Source organism: Staurois parvus, unplaced genomic scaffold, assembly GCF_062004578.1.
Source record: "Staurois parvus isolate SC_StPar_1 unplaced genomic scaffold, SC_StPar_1.0 ptg001258l, whole genome shotgun sequence".
In the NCBI taxonomy this organism is placed as follows: Eukaryota; Metazoa; Chordata; class Amphibia; order Anura; family Ranidae; genus Staurois; species Staurois parvus.
Window position 1 is genome coordinate 140,613 of NW_028319054.1, and position 16,677 is coordinate 157,289.

The 16,677-nt window shown below is 44.6% G+C and overlaps 1 protein-coding gene across 7 annotated transcripts in view; it reads left to right on the top strand.

The window, feature by feature from the left end:
* Positions 1-16,677, top strand: part of UIMC1 (ubiquitin interaction motif containing 1) — a 152,428-nt gene that overhangs the window by 60,352 nt on the left and 75,399 nt on the right. For all 7 annotated transcript variants that reach the window (XR_016308014.1, XM_089660657.1, XM_089660656.1 and 4 more), the window contains exon 6: positions 11,918-11,982. Coding sequence is in view for 6 of the 7 variants with exons in the window: in XM_089660657.1 (XP_089516783.1) it covers positions 11,918-11,982 (65 nt within the window). In the remaining variant the exon portion in view is untranslated. The remainder of the gene's footprint in view (positions 1-11,917; positions 11,983-16,677) is intronic.

The following is a 16,677-nucleotide window of genomic DNA, read 5'->3' on the forward strand; positions in this document are numbered from 1 at the left end:
ATTGCTCCAGCATCATCCAAACCACCCCCCTCCCACATTAACAGCTCATTTAGGAGAGGACACAGGCTGTATAGACCTGGCTCTGAGGAAGAGGTTCTGCCTCGAAACACGTCAGACATTTAGAGGCCTACAGTCCCCCAAAAGCCACAGTCGAGGAATATTGGACCATGCTGTCTTTTTTGTGATGTGCCTTTGATTTATTCTTTTGTGAGTATACTACTTTTTAATCAATAAATCTCATTTTTAGAAGGTAATGCACTAGGCCCGTGCATCCTCTGTTTCTTTGTGTACATTAGTGTAAACAGGTTCTTATTCTCCTGCTGTCACAGGGACAGGAGATGAAGTGAAATCTCCCCAACAAGGTCATGGAATACAACACAAACTTGACAGAATTGTTTTGGTGATAAAATGTATGAATACAGTAGATTGCAGTTGGTATAATTTATATATGTTCTGCTGTATCACCTTCTGAGCCTAGGATCTCTCTTCACAGCAGAGTAGAACTAAAGTATCTCTTTTTAATGCTAACTATTAGAAAGTTGAAAATAGTGTGTGCAGGCTTCCATCCTGGAATTACCTTTTGCATTTTTTCTTTTAATTATTCATATGCTATCTTGTAGAGTCGGTTATAATACCTTTCCACAGAATGAAGGTGGTACTGCCATTTCATGAAAGTGATGTAATCCTTCTCTGCGGGAGCTACTTTAATCCTTTGTCCAGAATTGGGTGGTTCTAACTCCAATCCTCTCTCTCTCTCTCTCTCTCTCTCTCTCGTGCTAATTTACCAGCCACTTCTTACTTATTTTAATAACTGCAACTGTCAATGAAATGAGAAGGCAGAGTGCAGTGTGAGACTCAGTGGAGCCACTGATCATCTCTGCCCCTGGTGCATAATGACATACTAAGGCTGTCTATACACCCATAGATTTTTTTTTTTATCCAACCTGTGCACTGAATGAAAGAAAACGAACAGATTCCTCCATCCATACTAAAGAGTGCTGATGGACGAATCTCCCACAGTTGGGTTATTGTCACCAGCTGTCAGGATAAATAAACAGTGCCAGCATCTAATTGAATGCAGGCTTTGTACAGCTGAGAAGCTTCTGCCCAGCTCCTTTGACAAAATGACATTTGTTGATTCGAGTTTTGCCAGCAGGGCTGCTCACAGTACAATTTTTGGCCAAATTGCTGGAATCAACTGACATTTGATTTATGCCAAAAGTTTATGTATAGGTGTTTTTTAAATTAAAATAATAAACATGTCTTACATGCTCTGTACAATGGTTTTGCGAAGAGAAGCACCGATCCTCCTCTTCTCGGGGCCCCGCGATGGTGATTCTGTCCCCTCCCTTCTGCTTAGTGCCCCTATATCAAGCCGTTTGCTATGGGGGCGCACTCACTCATGGCCCTGCACTATGTGACCATAAAATGCACAGAGCTGTGCTCGGCCCCGCCCCTGCTCTCTCCTCACTGGCTCTGATTGACAATTGGCACCTGCTGCAGTATCTGAGCCAATGAGGAGCCAGAGAGCCGAGAGAGCCTTGGCTGTCGTGCACAGCGCTGGATTGAGCTCAGGCTCAAGTATGGACTTGGGGGCAGGGGAGCTATATGCAGAAAGTTTTTTACCTTACTGCATAGAATGCGTGACGGTAAATGAACCTGCTATATAACCACTTTAGGTTATAGAAAATCCCAGTTCCCTCTGTTGTCTTGCACAGCAGCTGGGAAACTTATTGAAAATAGCCACAAGACACCAATTTTGCAAATATATATGTATACATTTTTTAAACTTGCAATTTTTGAGTGTTTTTGCATTAAACTAAAAAAATAAAAGTATAAATGGAAGCACACAAGTTTATTTCTTTTTAATGAGTGACAGAAATTGACAGCTTTTTTATTTTGTTCTCATCTTTGAACAGCCTGTTTGGTTAAACGCCTCTGATTGTAAAAAGTCACATATGGTTTGGCTTATGTGATATTGTTTTGGGAAGTTCTTTTTTTAAATTTTTTGTATATTTGTGAAGGAAATTAAAGGTACCTGTACCTAAAACCTGATTTTAGTTTTTGTTTGGCTAGTCAGGGGAGTGGTTAAAACTGCTGCTGTCAGTTTGTTGTCTGTGCTTTATGGAGATTTACCCTCTCTATTTGTCCTGGTGACCCGAAACTGAAATTTTATGGTGGTAATTCTTTTGTATCTTTAAGGGGCAGTTCGCACCAGGAATTGTACAGGAACGCACTGTGTGATCCACATGAAGTTCTGTGCAGTGCGATTTCAGCCCATTCATTTTGAATAGGCTGAAATAGCACCGCACCAAAAGTAGTACATGCACTATGTTTACAAGCTCACTGCAACCACATTGCATTGTACTTTTTAACTTATTATTGACACCTGCTGCAGATCACAACTGCAGTGCGTTTTGAATGTGTTGCAGGAAATGCACATGGAACATGGTTTCCTGCACCATGTTGTGGTGTGAACTGGCCCTTAGACTGGAAATATAAAATAACCTAGAGAAAAAAATCTTAGGGGTTCTAAACATTTTGTGCTCTTTAGGAATAAGCTCAGACGGGTTCAGATCCTAGTCCAAACCCGCCTGAGCGAGCCCACACATGTGATTGTGGGGCGGGAAATGCATTGGACGCTTAGAATTGGCCCAGTACATTGACAGCTTCCTGGTGGCCCTCTCATGTGGGTTCAGACAAAGCTCATTCCTATACTCTATACAAAGTCAAAATAAAAACATTTTGTCTAAGAAAAAAAACACTTTAAAGCAAGACTCCAACCAAACAGAATAATAATTAAAAAAAACAAAACAAAAACAGTCCATCAAAGATGAAATTAAAATTCAGCTTTTTCTGCAAAACAAACCATTAATCTTAAGCTGTATTTTGGAGTATTTCTTCTCTTTCTACTACTAGATGTCTTCAAGTCTTCCAGGTTGAATGACAGGTAGCATAATTTGAAAGAGAAGTATACCACTATCCTCTGCCTCCTAGATTGTAAGCGCCAAGGAGCAGGGCCCTCGAACCCCTCGTGTATCGCATTGTATTGTTATTGTACTGTCTTGTGTACTGTCTCCCATTGTATTGTACAGCGCTGAGCGAACTGTTGGCGCTATATAAATACTGTGTAATAATAGGTAACTGTTTGGCCATACTTCTCTTGTGGGTCACAGAAGTACAATTACTTTTGTCCTCCTGTGCACCCCGAGTCATCTGATAGTTGCGCAATAAAGAACAAAAACATGCGCACCAGCCTTGCGCATTACCTCAACGACAGGAATTTTATTGGAGGATAAAACAGATGTATACTCACAAACGTCACAATTTCATATGCATGTGTTATCCAATACTGGACAATCAGACCAGAGTCATGTGCAAGTCCCAATTGAAGGAATATCCTATAGAATGACTGCCACGTTTCGAAGGGAGATCCCTTAAAAACGCATATAGCCTACTATCAGCTGACGGGGCAGAGTTGTGCTAGGCTGTGAAAGGAGCCTGACAATATTGTCAGGATCCACCCAGCAGCCTGATTGACAGCTGGCTCCACGTTTCAGTGAGCGACTGAGAGCTAGAGCCAGCCTTGCCTGACCCCTCCTCTGTCCGGTGCTCTAGTAAGTGCTGGAGGAGCAGAACTGAAAGCAGTGACTGACAGGCACTGCTCTCTGCTCAGAGCAGACCAACAAATGAGCGATCAGCAATTGTGTGACTGTCATGAACCGGTCATTATGTGAGCACCATTTAATGTAGCAGTAAGGACTGCCCCACTGCTGGAGCTTGGGAGTTACCCATGATATAATTGAACCTATGAGGGGTGTGTGTGTGTCAGCATCCTGTAACCCCCTGTACCGTTGGGTTTGGGGACAGGGAGGTAGCACAATGAACCCTAAAAAAAGTCGATTTGCGATAAAAGCTGAAAGAAAACTGAATGACTAGAAGGAAGCGACGGCTGCGTGTGTGATGGTTTGATGTACAAACTGTAGTTTAGAGAACAGACAGGATGGTCTTGTTCCACTCAGTTGTAATTTAGTGTGATCACACGGCTTCTGATTAGCCTCCCATAGTTACAGCGCGTTCATCTTTAGCCCTGGTCACAGAGTTTGCTTGCTGTTGTTTATTTCTGTATCCTGAGCTACCGTTCCTGTGGTGCAAGCATAGGTAGTATTGATGTTCTGTCTTATTGTCTAAGGCAGAGAAATATGCTCTTATTCTCTCAGTAATAGCCTTTGTGAAATACAGCTCTCAGTACAGCCCTGCCTGTTCATGTTACTCTGTAAGGAAAGGTTGGTTGGTAGTTGGCTGAGGATTTATAGGGCTTACAGATGGGTGCTAGAGGTATGCCGGACTGAACTAAGCAGTCACTTTCAGGTTACACTTACAGGATGAAGGAACCATATGATGTGTCTTTGATTATCAGAGTCTTTTGTGGTAGATGTGTTTTAAAGGGTTTTTACCTGTTTACATATTTACCCTGAAGAATGAAACATACTGGCAAAAAAGCTTTTAAAAGCAACATTAAAATGCCATTTGTGAATGTAAGTTTTACATTTATACAGTATAGTATAAGTACCGTATTTTCCGGCGTATAAGACGACTGGGCGTATAAGACGACCCCCTACTTTTCCTGTTTAAAATGTAGTGTTTGGGCTATACTCGCCGTATAAGACTACCCCTCTTCCAGTGCACACCAGTGGGAAGAATCGTGCCCTATCATTGGTGTCAGTGGGAGGAATAGTGCCCCATCATTGGTATTAGTGGGAGGAATAGTGCCCCATCATTGGTGTCAGTGGGAGGAATAGTGCCCCATCATTGGTGTCAGTGGGAGGAATAGTGCCCCATCATTGGTGTCAGTGGCAGGAATAGTGCCCCATCATTGGTGTCAGTGGCAGGAATAGTGCCCCATCATTGGTATCAGTGGCAGGAATAGTGCCCCATCATTAGTATCAGTGGCAGGAATAGTGCCCCATCATTAGTATCAGTGGCAGGAATAGTGCCCCATCATTGGTGTCAGTGGGAGGAATAGCACCCCATCATTGGTGTCAGTGGCAGGAATAGTGCCCCATCATTGGTGTCAGTGGAAGGAATAGTATCCCATCATTGGTATCAGTGGGAGGAATAGTGTCCCATCATTGGTGTCAGTGGGAGGAATAGTGCCCCATCATTGGTATCAGTGGGAGGAATAGTGTCCCATCATTGGTGTCAGTGGGAGGAATAGCGCCCCATCATTGGTATCAGTGGCAGGAATAGTGCCCCATCATTAGTATCATTGGGGGGAATAGCACCCCATCATTGGTGTCAGTGGAATAGTGCCCCATCTTTGGTGTCAGTGGGAGGAATAGTATCCCATCTCTGGTGTCAGTGGGGGAGGGGAGGAATAGTGCCCCATCGTTGGTGTCAATGGGGGGGGAAGAATAGTATCCCATCATTGGTGTCAGTGGGGGGTGGAATAGTGCCCCATCATTGGTGTCAGTGGGGGGTGGAATAGTGCCCCATCATTGGTGTCAGTGGGGGGTGGAATAGTGCCCCATCATTGGTGTCAGTGGGGGGGGGGGGATAGTGCCCAATCGTTGGTGTCAGTGGGGGGGGGAGGAATAGTGCCCCATCGTTGGTGTCAGTGGGGGGGAGGAAAAGTGCCCCATCATTGGTGTCAGTGGGAGGAATAATGCCCCATCATTGGTATCAGTGACACCAACGATGGGGCACTATTCCTCCCACTGACACTTGCTGACCCCTGTTCCAGTACGGTGCTGCTGCAGCCAGCATATGTGGTTGCAGCAGCACCTAAGCACGGCACACTTACCTGCATCTCCACTCGATTTTCGCGGGGCCGCTCAGCTCCGCCTCCTCGCCGGTGATTGGCCGCCTGTGTGCCTTTCCTGAGCTACAGTTCTGGCGGCCAATCACCGGTGAGGAGGCGGAGCCGAGCAGCCGCGCGAACATCCAGTGGACGAACCGAAGGAAGGAGCAGCCGCGCTTCCTGGACCGGATCGTCGTGGGACTGGAGCCAGGTAAGAGACAGCAGCCCCTGCCCACCCCTGTACTTAGTGTCCCTTCAGTTGGAAGGGGGGGCGGCGGCGGCACCACGCCGCCCCCCTAAAAAGTGTCTGCATGCCGTTACCGGCGTATAAGACGACCCCCGACTTTTGAGAAGATTTTCAAGGGGTAAAAAGTCGTCTTATACGCCGGAAAATACGGTATATGCTTTAACACAGCATCTGCAGCATTTTGTCAGCACACTGAAAACTGCATGAGCATTTCAGCAGGGTCCTACTCTTTACCTGACCCATCTTTCTTTCAAGGGCTCATTAACATGGGCATAGGCAGCCTTTGTTAGTCAATGGAGACACAGTGACTGTACAGACTCACCCACACTTCTGAGTTTGACAGATTCGCCGGGATGGGTGCACAACGCACCGTGCCCCTGCATGCAGCTCCACGTTCCTTTGCATGCAAAAGCAAATTGAACTCGAAGTCAAGGAATCCTAAGTACTGCAAGTTTCACTATGGAACTTGGTGTTTAAAGAAGAATTCCGGGCAAATTGTTATTTTCCCATGCAAGTGTGACTGGGTTAAATGCTGTTTTTTGTCTAGGGCAGGGGTGGGCAAACTTTTTGACTTGAGGGCCGCAATGGGTTCATATATTGGACCCGGGGGCCGGACCAAGAGTAGATGAATGATGTGCATGTGTGAATTAATATAAATTAAATTAAAATTTGTAACATTTCATCCCCCATAGTACTATTCCCCCCCAAGTAGTAAGCCAAGTCCCTCCTGTGTCAATTTACTTACCTTTGCTCCACGCGTTCCTCTCGCCGTGTTCCCGCGCCGTTCCGGTCTTCAGGGCGGACTGTGAGAGGAGCCTAGCTCCCCTCACGTTCGTCACGCTGCCCCGCCTACACACATCCTGACAGCCAATCACTGGCTATCAGGATGTGAGTGGCAGCGAGACTGGCCAATCATTGCATTTGAGCGCGCTGAATGATGCAAATGTTTGCCTGCCCTGGCTGTTTTTTTTTTGTACCACGCTCCGCGGGCCGGATTAAAAGGTCCGCCGGGCCGTATACGGCCCGCGGGCCATAGTTTGCCCATTGCTGGTCTAGGGGCTCGGAAAGCAGAGATATACTTGCCTAATCTGCCGATCCACAAAGTGCAAGACCAATCCCTGCTGCTACTGCTCTGCCACATGCTAGCGGTCTTACGAATGGACTGTTCCTGACGTCACCACGCCCATAGACCGGATCCGGGCGTCAGGACGGCAGGAACAGTCCACTGCTGGACCTGGGGGAGCACTGTTTTCCAGAGGATCGGAGGATGGGGTAAGTATATCTTTCCCTAAACTCCTGGACAACTCCTGAATGGGAAAATAACATTTTTAACTGGAGTTGACCTGACATCATTTTTATTTTTACATGTTACGTGCATGCATTATAAGTATGCAGGTATTTATTACCTCTTACGTAGAGCACAAAACTCTCCCTGACTATGCTTTCATCTGTCTTTTCTCCAGAAGAATGCCACCATTTTTGCTCAGGCATTATTCAGTGTCGCCATCTACTTTGTGGACTGGTTCAGGGATCACACAATGATGTAAATTTTCGTTCCTGCGTAGGTGTTGACAGTGTTCATAAATACCTGACACAGATCAGCCCACTGAGGCAGCCAAACAGTCTCTTAACTGTAGGTCAAGGCTGCTTGGTAATGATAAAATGTGTAGCTTACATGATACTATTGTTGTATAGTGTATAGTGACATGTCAGAAATGCATTCATAAAGATGCTCAGAGGTTAATTGCATAAAAACTAGAAAAGCAATGGAAATGCAAAACCTGCTTGTGTCAGGTAAGCAGCAGATCATAAGAAAGTCAACTGCAGGTCACATGCACCTGTCAGTGAATTCTGAATGATCTTAGAAACATCTTAAGCTGGCCATACATTATACTATACAGTGAAAGAAATAAGTATTTGATCCCCTTCTGATTTGAGTGTTTCCCCACTCACAAAGAAATGATCAGTCTAAAAATCGAATGGTAGGTGTATTGTAACACTGAGAGACAGAATAGCAACAAAAAATTCAAAAGAAATGCATGTCTAACAAATTATGCACTGATTTGCATGTTCATGAGGGAAATAAGTATTTGATCCCCTTCACAAAACATGACTTAGTACTTGGTGGCAAATCCCTTGTTGGCAATCACAGAGGTCAGACGTTTCCTGTAGTTGGCCACCAGGTTTGCACACAACTCAGAAGGGATTTTGGCCCACTCCTCTTGGCAGATCCTCTCCAAGTCATTAAGGTTTGGTGGCTGACGTTTGGCAACTTGAACTTTCAGCTCCCTACACAGATTTTCAATCAGATTAAGGTCTGGAGACTGGCTAGGCCACTCCAGGAACTTAATGTGCTTCTTCTTGATCCACTCCTTTGTTGCCTTGGCCGTGTGTTTTGGTCCATTGCCCTGCTGGAACACCCATCCACGACCCCATTTCAATGCCCTGGCATTGCCCCATCCATCGTCACTTTGATGCAGTGCAGTTGTCCTCTCCCCTTAGCAGAAAAACATCCCCAAAGCAGAATGTTTCCACCACCATGTTTGACAGTTGGGATGGTGTTCATAGGCAGCATTCCTCCTCCTCCAAACACGGCGAGTTGAGTTGATGCCAAAGAGCTCGATTTTGGTCTCATCTGACCACAACGCTTTCAACTAGTCCTCTGCATCATTCAGATGTTCAGTGGCAAACTTCAGATGGGCCTGGACATGTGCTTTCTTGAGCAGAGGGAACTTGTGGGCACTGCAGGATTTCAGTCCTTGTCGGCGTAGTGTGTTACCAATTGTTTTCTTGGAGACTGTGGTCCCAGCTGCCTGGAGATCATTGACAAGATCCTCACGTGTAGTTCTGGGATGATTCCTCACTGTTCTCATGATAATTGACACTCCACGAGGTGAGATCTTGCATGGTGCACCAGACCTAGAGAGACTGACAGTTGTTTTGTGTTTCTTCCATTTGCAAATGATTACACAACTGTTGTCACCTTCTCACCAAGCTGCTTGGCGATAGTTTTGTAGCCCAGTCCAGCCTTGTGTAGGTCTACAGTCTTGTGCCTGACATCCTTGGACAGCTCTTTGGTCTTTGCCATGGTGGAGAGTTTGAAATCTGATTGTTTGATTGCTCCTGTGGACAGGTGTCTTTTATACAGGTAAGAAAATTAGATTAGCAGCACTCCCTTTAAGAGACTGCTTGTAATCTCAGCTTGTTACCTGTATGAAAGACACCTGGTAGTCAGAAGTCCTGCTGAATGATAGGGGATCAAATACTTATTTCCCTCATGAACATGCAGATCAGTGCAAAATTTGTAAGACATGCATTTCTTTAGAATTTTTTGTTGCTATTCTGTCTACAATATGTTACAATGTTACATATGTTACAATGTGCTACAATACACCTACCAATCGATTTTTAGACTGATCATTTTTGTGAGTGGGCAAACATTCAAAATCAGCAGGGGATCAAATACTTATTTCCTTCATTGTGTGTGTATGTGTGTGTATTTTTATTTACCTTTAACTAGGTAGTGCAAGGCCTTGCCTGATTGCATACAAATTGAAAGTGTTTAGGTTTGACTTCGTATTATATGGTTTGGTAAATCTACAGGAAAGTTGTATAATGTATGGCCAGCCTTTGACCAATGGCATCGACACAAGCCTAAGGCCTATCAATAAAGTCCAACATTTAAAATGGTTCTTAAGACTAAATCATTTTTTACCTTAATGCCTACCCTGTATTAAGGTTAAAAAAAGTCACTGTCTCAATCCAGCACTCTACTGGTCTACAACAACACTCTCTCTCTTGATCTCTCTCTCCCCCTCGCTCTCTCTCTCCCCTCGCTCTCTCTCTCCCCTCGCTCTCTCTCTCCCCTCGCTCTCTCTCCCCCCTCGCTCTCTCCCCCCCTCGCTCTCTCTCTCCCCCTCGCTCTCTCTCTCCCCTCGCTCTCTCTCTCCCCTCGCTCTCTCTCTCCCTCGCTCTCTCTCTCCCCCTCGCTCTCTCTCTCCCCTCGCTCTCTCTCCCCCTCGCTCTCCCCCTCGCTCTCTCTCCCCCTCGCTCTCTCCCCCTCGCTCTCTCTCTCCCCCTCGCTCTCTCCCCCTCGCTCTCTCCCCCTCGCTCTCTCTCCCCCTCGCTCTCTCTCCCCCTCGCTCTCTCTCCCCCTCGCTCTCTCTCCCCCCTCGCTCTCTCTCCCCCCTCGCTCTCTCTCCCCCCTCGCTCTCTCTCCCCCCTCGCTCTCTCTCCCCCCTCGCTCTCTCTCCCCCCTCGCTCTCTCTCCCCCTCGCTCTCTCTCCCCCTCGCTCTCTCTCCCCCTCGCTCTCTCTCCCCCCTCGCTCTCTCCCCCCTCGCTCTCCCCCCCCTCGCTCTCCCCCCCTCGCTCTCTCCCCCCTCGCTCTTTCCCCCCCTCGCTCTCGCTCTCTCCCCCCTCGCTCTCGCTCTCTCCCCCCTCGCTCTCTCTCTCTCCCCCTCGCTCTCTCTCTCCCCCTCGCTCTCTCTCTCCCCCTCGCTCTCTCTCCCCCTCGCTCTCTCTCCCCCTCGCTCTCTCTCCCCCTCGCTCTCTCTCCCCCTCGCTCTCTCTCCCCCTCGCTCTCTCTCCCCCTCGCTCTCTCTCCCCCTCGCTCTCTCTCCCCCTCGCTCGCTCTCCCCCGCGCTCTCCCCCTCGCTCTCCCCCTCGCTCTCCCCCTCGCTCTCCCCCTCGCTCTCCCCCTCGCTCTCCCCCCGCTCTTTCTCCCTCGCTCGCTCTCTCTCCCCCGCTCGCTCTCCCTCGCTCTCCCTCCCTCGCTCTCCCTCCCTCTCTCTCTCCCTCTCTCTCTCCCTCTCTCTCTCCCTCTCTCCCTCCCTCTCTCTCTCTCTCTCTCTCTCGATCTCTCTCTTTCTTTGTCTCAATATCTTTCTTTCTTGATCTCGATCTCTCTCTTTCGATGCCACAGTCTGGCTTGCTAGTGAGCTGATAGTTGCGCGCCTATGGGAAATGGCTTCCTATGGTAGTGCACTAAGCAGAGGGGCACCCCAGAAGAGGAGGTTCAGGACTGCTCTGAGCAATACCATTGTACAAAACGGGTAAGTATAACATTATTATTTTTTTTTATATTAAGCTTTACAATTACTTTACTTGCTTGATAACTTTGTGACATACTAATTTCTGTTTAGCCCCAATCTCTCTAGGAATTGGGGAGATGTGAAATAAAAGGGTTGGTTTGTAGTGTTTTCAAAAGTCTTGTCTCTTTTCCAATTGCTCTGCGCTCATTCGCTCAAATTTATGTCTAAATGTCTTCAAAATAGCCCTAACAGATTTTCAACAGCAGTTCCCTAGAACTACTAGATTGTAAGCTCCAAGGAGCAGGGCCCTCCTATCCCTCTTGTATTGAACTGCATTGTTGCTGTATTGTCTCCCGTTATATTGTAAAGTGCTGAGCAAACTGTTGGCGCTATATAAAGCCTGTATAATAATAATAATAACTACCTGCAGCTAATTCAGGCAAGCATTTGCACCATCATCAGTAACATTACAGACACGGCAAATTCGTATGTTTTTTTTTCCACTTTAAGAATCTGTCAACATGGCAGGGACATATTCTGCAAATAATTACTGCCAGTTTTTAGATTAAGAAACTGGCGGAAATTAAGACCAGCTCTGAGCCGATGCACTGAGGTATGCCAGTACACAAAGCAGGCAGTGCCATTGCTGGGAATCTGTCATAAATGCGACAGCTTCCTGCACAGTGCTGTATCCCTGGTCCCATATAGCTGTTGGCCAGGAGATTCCACCATCTAGTGTCTTTGAGCACCTTTATATTTTTAGAATGTTTTTCTTTTTTGTGATTATTTTTAAGACTACATTGCATGTAGAAAATGCTTTTTATGTTTCTCTTTTTCAGGAACCTTGTACCGAAATGCTGCCAAGTAAATGCGAAGGAGTGGCTCCAGAGGTGCTTGAAGAGAGGTAAGATAGTACACACATTTTGTTTCCCATCCTTGTTGTCTAAGCAGTGTAATGTCTACCACTGATAACAACCTGTACCAGCTGACCATCAAGCTAAAATACTGGCCCTTTTTACTATGAGACTGTTCTTTTCCCACACAGTATCTAGCAGGCACCTGGCTCTGGGCCACACACCATGTCTCTGGAGTGCTTTTCCTGGCAGCACAATCATTTTTCATGCTTTAGGTGCATTTCTTTTTACATAAACATGTTTCAAGAGCAAGCAATATTCTTGTCACAAGGGAGACAACTTGTTTGGAGAGTAGTTAGAGCTGTTAATGTAATCGTCTGAAAATTAGTATAAGCACTGCTACAGTGTAACTTTATTGGGGTATTAAGTGCTGCAGGTGAAATGCTGAATGTAGCGGAACACCAAATGACTCCGGTACGTCTGGATCATTTTCATCTATAATGTGTGCTCTTGAAATATACAACAAATGGTACTATTTATCGCCTGCATAGTTTTAGAAGCAAGTACATCCAGAGGGAAAACCAGTGCAGCTGAAATGTGCATAATAAAGCCCATGCGACACATTTACATCTCACAAACTTATTTAGTATACAGTACATGTATTTTACTATTCTGGATGTTTATACAGAGCTTACATTTTCTATAGAGCTTTCAAGCGTGTGTTGTCATCATTTGCATCTTTCAATGTCCCATTAAAATTGGCATTGTATTATCTCTAGTTCTGTAAAAGAGGCAAGTCAGTTCTGCATTCAACATGGGTAGAAGATGGTGGTTATATCACTATCTCATTATGGGAAGAAACCTGAGCCCTTTGGGGGGGAACAAGGAGGCCATAACAAATCTGTGAGGATAAGGCCATCCATGATCTTGAAATGAGAACCTAAAGCTGGGTACACACTAGACGCTTTTTTTCATTCAACCCAGCAAGCTAACCGAAAAAAGAAAACAAAACAGAGATCACTCTGCTAACAGAAGCGATGTTAGTACAGCGATCTCCCTTGCTGTGCCTTTGTGTTCTGACATAGGGACAGCACCCCAACCAGAACACACTGATCAGTGCTAGCTGCCAGTGCTGATTGGATGCTGGTTTTCCAGAATGCCCATTCAACATAAGCCAGCCATAAGACCAGCTTCTGTATAACAGACAGCTGTACACACAGGCCGAAAGTTGACCAGGTCTTGCCTAACCGATTTTCAGCCTGTGTGTACCCAGCTTAAGGCTGGCCATTGATGCCTTGTTTACTTTCAATCAGCCTAAGGGCTGATAAAAAAAAACAAAACAAAACTGAAAGGATTCCCCCATCCACACTGACCAGGTAGATGGAGAAATCCTCCCCTCTGTGCCATTCTGGTAATACACTATTCATCGGATGCAGCCAGTTGGTTAAGTAAAATTTTCCAACAGTCCCATTCAACAGAATGGGAATGGCCATAGATGGATTGAAATTCGGTCAGTCCCTGCTGAACAGGTCACAATTTGGTCTATCTATATGCAGCTTTATTAAGGGTACCAGTACAGAGAAGTAATGATAATTGAGAGCTTGCCAGTTAAATCTGCAAAAGCATTGCAAATGTTTCTGAAATGCACATTCAAAAGCCTCCACAGTTTTGATGCATTTTAAGAATTCCTTTCAACTGTCTTGAACGAGAAAATTAATATTGAAGGAGCATTTATCTTCTTTATAGTTGCTCAGCACATATGTGTGAATAGTTGCTTTCAGTAAATAGTAAAATCTCTTTTTCCTATGTCAGGTAACTTGAAAACACATTGATATATACAAGGCCTTAAAAACCTATAGACGATATGTTTATATTGAGTTTATTATAAATTGTTCCCAAAATCAAGACAACATCAGTATTCAAGTACATTGGTTACATTGCCTCTACATTACTTGGCCCTGATGTATTGTATGTATAATACAACAGCTGACATTTATTACATAATATTTCATCAAAATGGTACTATTATTGATGGTCTTCCTTGCTTTTGGTGTAATGATAAAACCAGGTTGCATTGCAGACAGGAAAAGGTAATTGAAAAGTGCAGTGTTCTGCTTTAAATGCATTAATGATCCATTCTGGCTCACAGAGTCTTGCATCGTGTCACCTGATGTGCTCCTGTCTCTGTTACTCTTACACGGTGTTTCTATTTATTTTCTTATTCAACAAGCGTGAGCTGGGAGGCGGAAGCAGCCTCTGTGGACTCGGTTTCACCACCTGGATATTTTATCATAAATCCTAGCTGTCTGCTAAGTGTTTGTTGTGTGGCTGGTCACAATAAATCTCACCGGTACACTTGAGCAGACTTGCTAAAAAGCTAGAGCAGGAAGCCTTGGCAATAACTTGTATATCTGTTAGGCCTACTGAAGAAATTGTATCTTTATCAGTTACATATATATATATATATATATATATAAAATCTGCACATACATATAATACGTGTGTGTATATCTCCTGTCACAGTATATAGATAGTATCTCTGTTGCAGGAAGGAGGCATGCTACGACACATAGAATAGTAGGCTTTTACTTAGCCTAAGTAACTCAATCTGATAGGTGTGTTCTCCCAGCTATCGCACAGCAGACAGTCATGACTGTTCACCCTCCACAGGGTTTTTAACCACCTCCCATCCAGCTGTTGTATATAAACGGCCAGACGGTGGCAGTGCAGGGTTGGGTGGCCGTTTATAAATGGCCTCCCCACCCCCTGCTTGTGCGCGCTCCCTGGAAGTGCGAAGCACCGCGATCCGGTGCCCGCTGTGTCCTCCGATCGTCGGATGGGACCTCTGTACAAGGTTCCGATCATGTGGTCACTGATTTGCCAATCAGTGATCACATGCAGAGTAGTAAGCAGGATGTCACTTGTGAAATTATTGCTTACTATTTGTGAAATCTGTGAATGGTCACAGCTTGTCACATGGTACAAGGCTATGCACAACAGCCTTGTACCATGTGACAAGCTGTGACCAATCACAGCTCACTCAGTAGTTCTCAATGGCTTCAAGAATGCAGCTAAAGAGAAGGAGAAATGATTGCGTTTACATCCTTTATGGGTGTAAAAGCAATCGGTGTAAAAAAAAAAAAAAAAAAATCTTCATCACCCTCCACAAGTAGTACAGTGTCACCATGGTGACACTGTACTGCTAGGGTGACAGTATGTAAAAAAAATAAATAAATAAAAAATATAAACATTTTTTTAAAAATGTAAAAAAAATGTTTAAAAATGTATAATTTTTGGTTATAAACTAATTTGGGTAATTTGTTTTTTTACTAAAAGTATAATGGAATAAATTTTGGCCAAGATTTATGATGAAATACTATTTATTTGCAAAATTTTATAAGAAAAACTTTTTTTCAAAATTTTTGGACTTTTTAATTTACATAGCAAAAAAAATAAAAATCCCAGGGGTGAATAAATACAACAAAATAAAGCTTTATCTGTCTAAAAAAAAAGCTAAAAAATTCATATGGGTACAGTGTTGCATGACCGCGCAATTATCATTCAAAGTGTGATAGCACTGAAAGCTGAAAATTGGCCTGGACAGGAAGGGGGTAAAAGTGTCTGGACTGGAAGTGGATTACAGTCCTTAGCAAAACCACTTCTTCCTGTGAGGCTTCAGAGCACTTTTATAATAAATCAGGTATTCTGGCAGGTGGACCAGAGTGGCCAGGCTACAGTCCAACCAAAACTCTTCTTTAGCTATTCTGTAGTGTGAACTCCAGGCCCAAAAGATGAAATTTATGACCAGCCTTTAGCTCCAGGCCATTTCTGGCACTTTTTGTTTGTATTTTAAAATCAGTATTTGTTGCTAGAAAATGTCTTAGAGCCCCCAGACATTATATATTTTTTTAAAGAAGTGGCCCTAGAGGATAAATTAGTGGTTTTTGCATTTTCTTTACTTCACAAGGTATTTGTGTAGCGTTTTTTCAAATGCAATTTGTGGGAAAAAATACACTTTTTTGAATTTAATTTGAAAAATTACCATAACCCAATTTTTTATGAATTATAAAAGATGATGTTACGCCAAGTAAATAGATACCAAACATGTTACACTTTAAAATTGTGCACGCGAATGCAACGGCAACAAACTGCATACATTTCATTAATAGGCAACGGTTTCAAAGCCTTTACAGGTTACCACTTTAGATTGGCAGAGGAGGTCTGGTGCTAGAATTACTGCCCATGATCTGACGATTATGGCAATACCTCATGTGGGGGACAATTGCTGCCTGCCTGCATGCATCAGTACGCCTTTGTGCGTGAGCACGGGGGCACTGTTAGTTTTTTTTTTCTACACTGTCACTTTACATTTTTTTTTCTTTTCATCAGTTTTAGTGCTGTCACAAGGAACATAAACATCCATTGTGACAGCAATAGACACGTGTCAGGTATTCTTATGGAAGGATCTGGGGTCTCCAAGGCCCCAAGCCCTTCCTCTGCACTTGAAAGCATTCAAAACACCTAGATTGGTGTTTTTGAATGCTTTCAGATTTTTTAAATTGGCGCAGAAAGTTTTCGCGTAAACTTTTCGTGATGTCAGGTCATCGCTCCGGTTTACAATAAAGAAGAGCCAATCAAAGCCAATTCCAGCTTTGTTCAGCTGCCTGGCCAGATCCTTGTGGGACAGGAGATCCCAAGAGAGCAGCAGGAGGAGAGGGGCATCCCCTCCCGGTGCTAGTACAAAC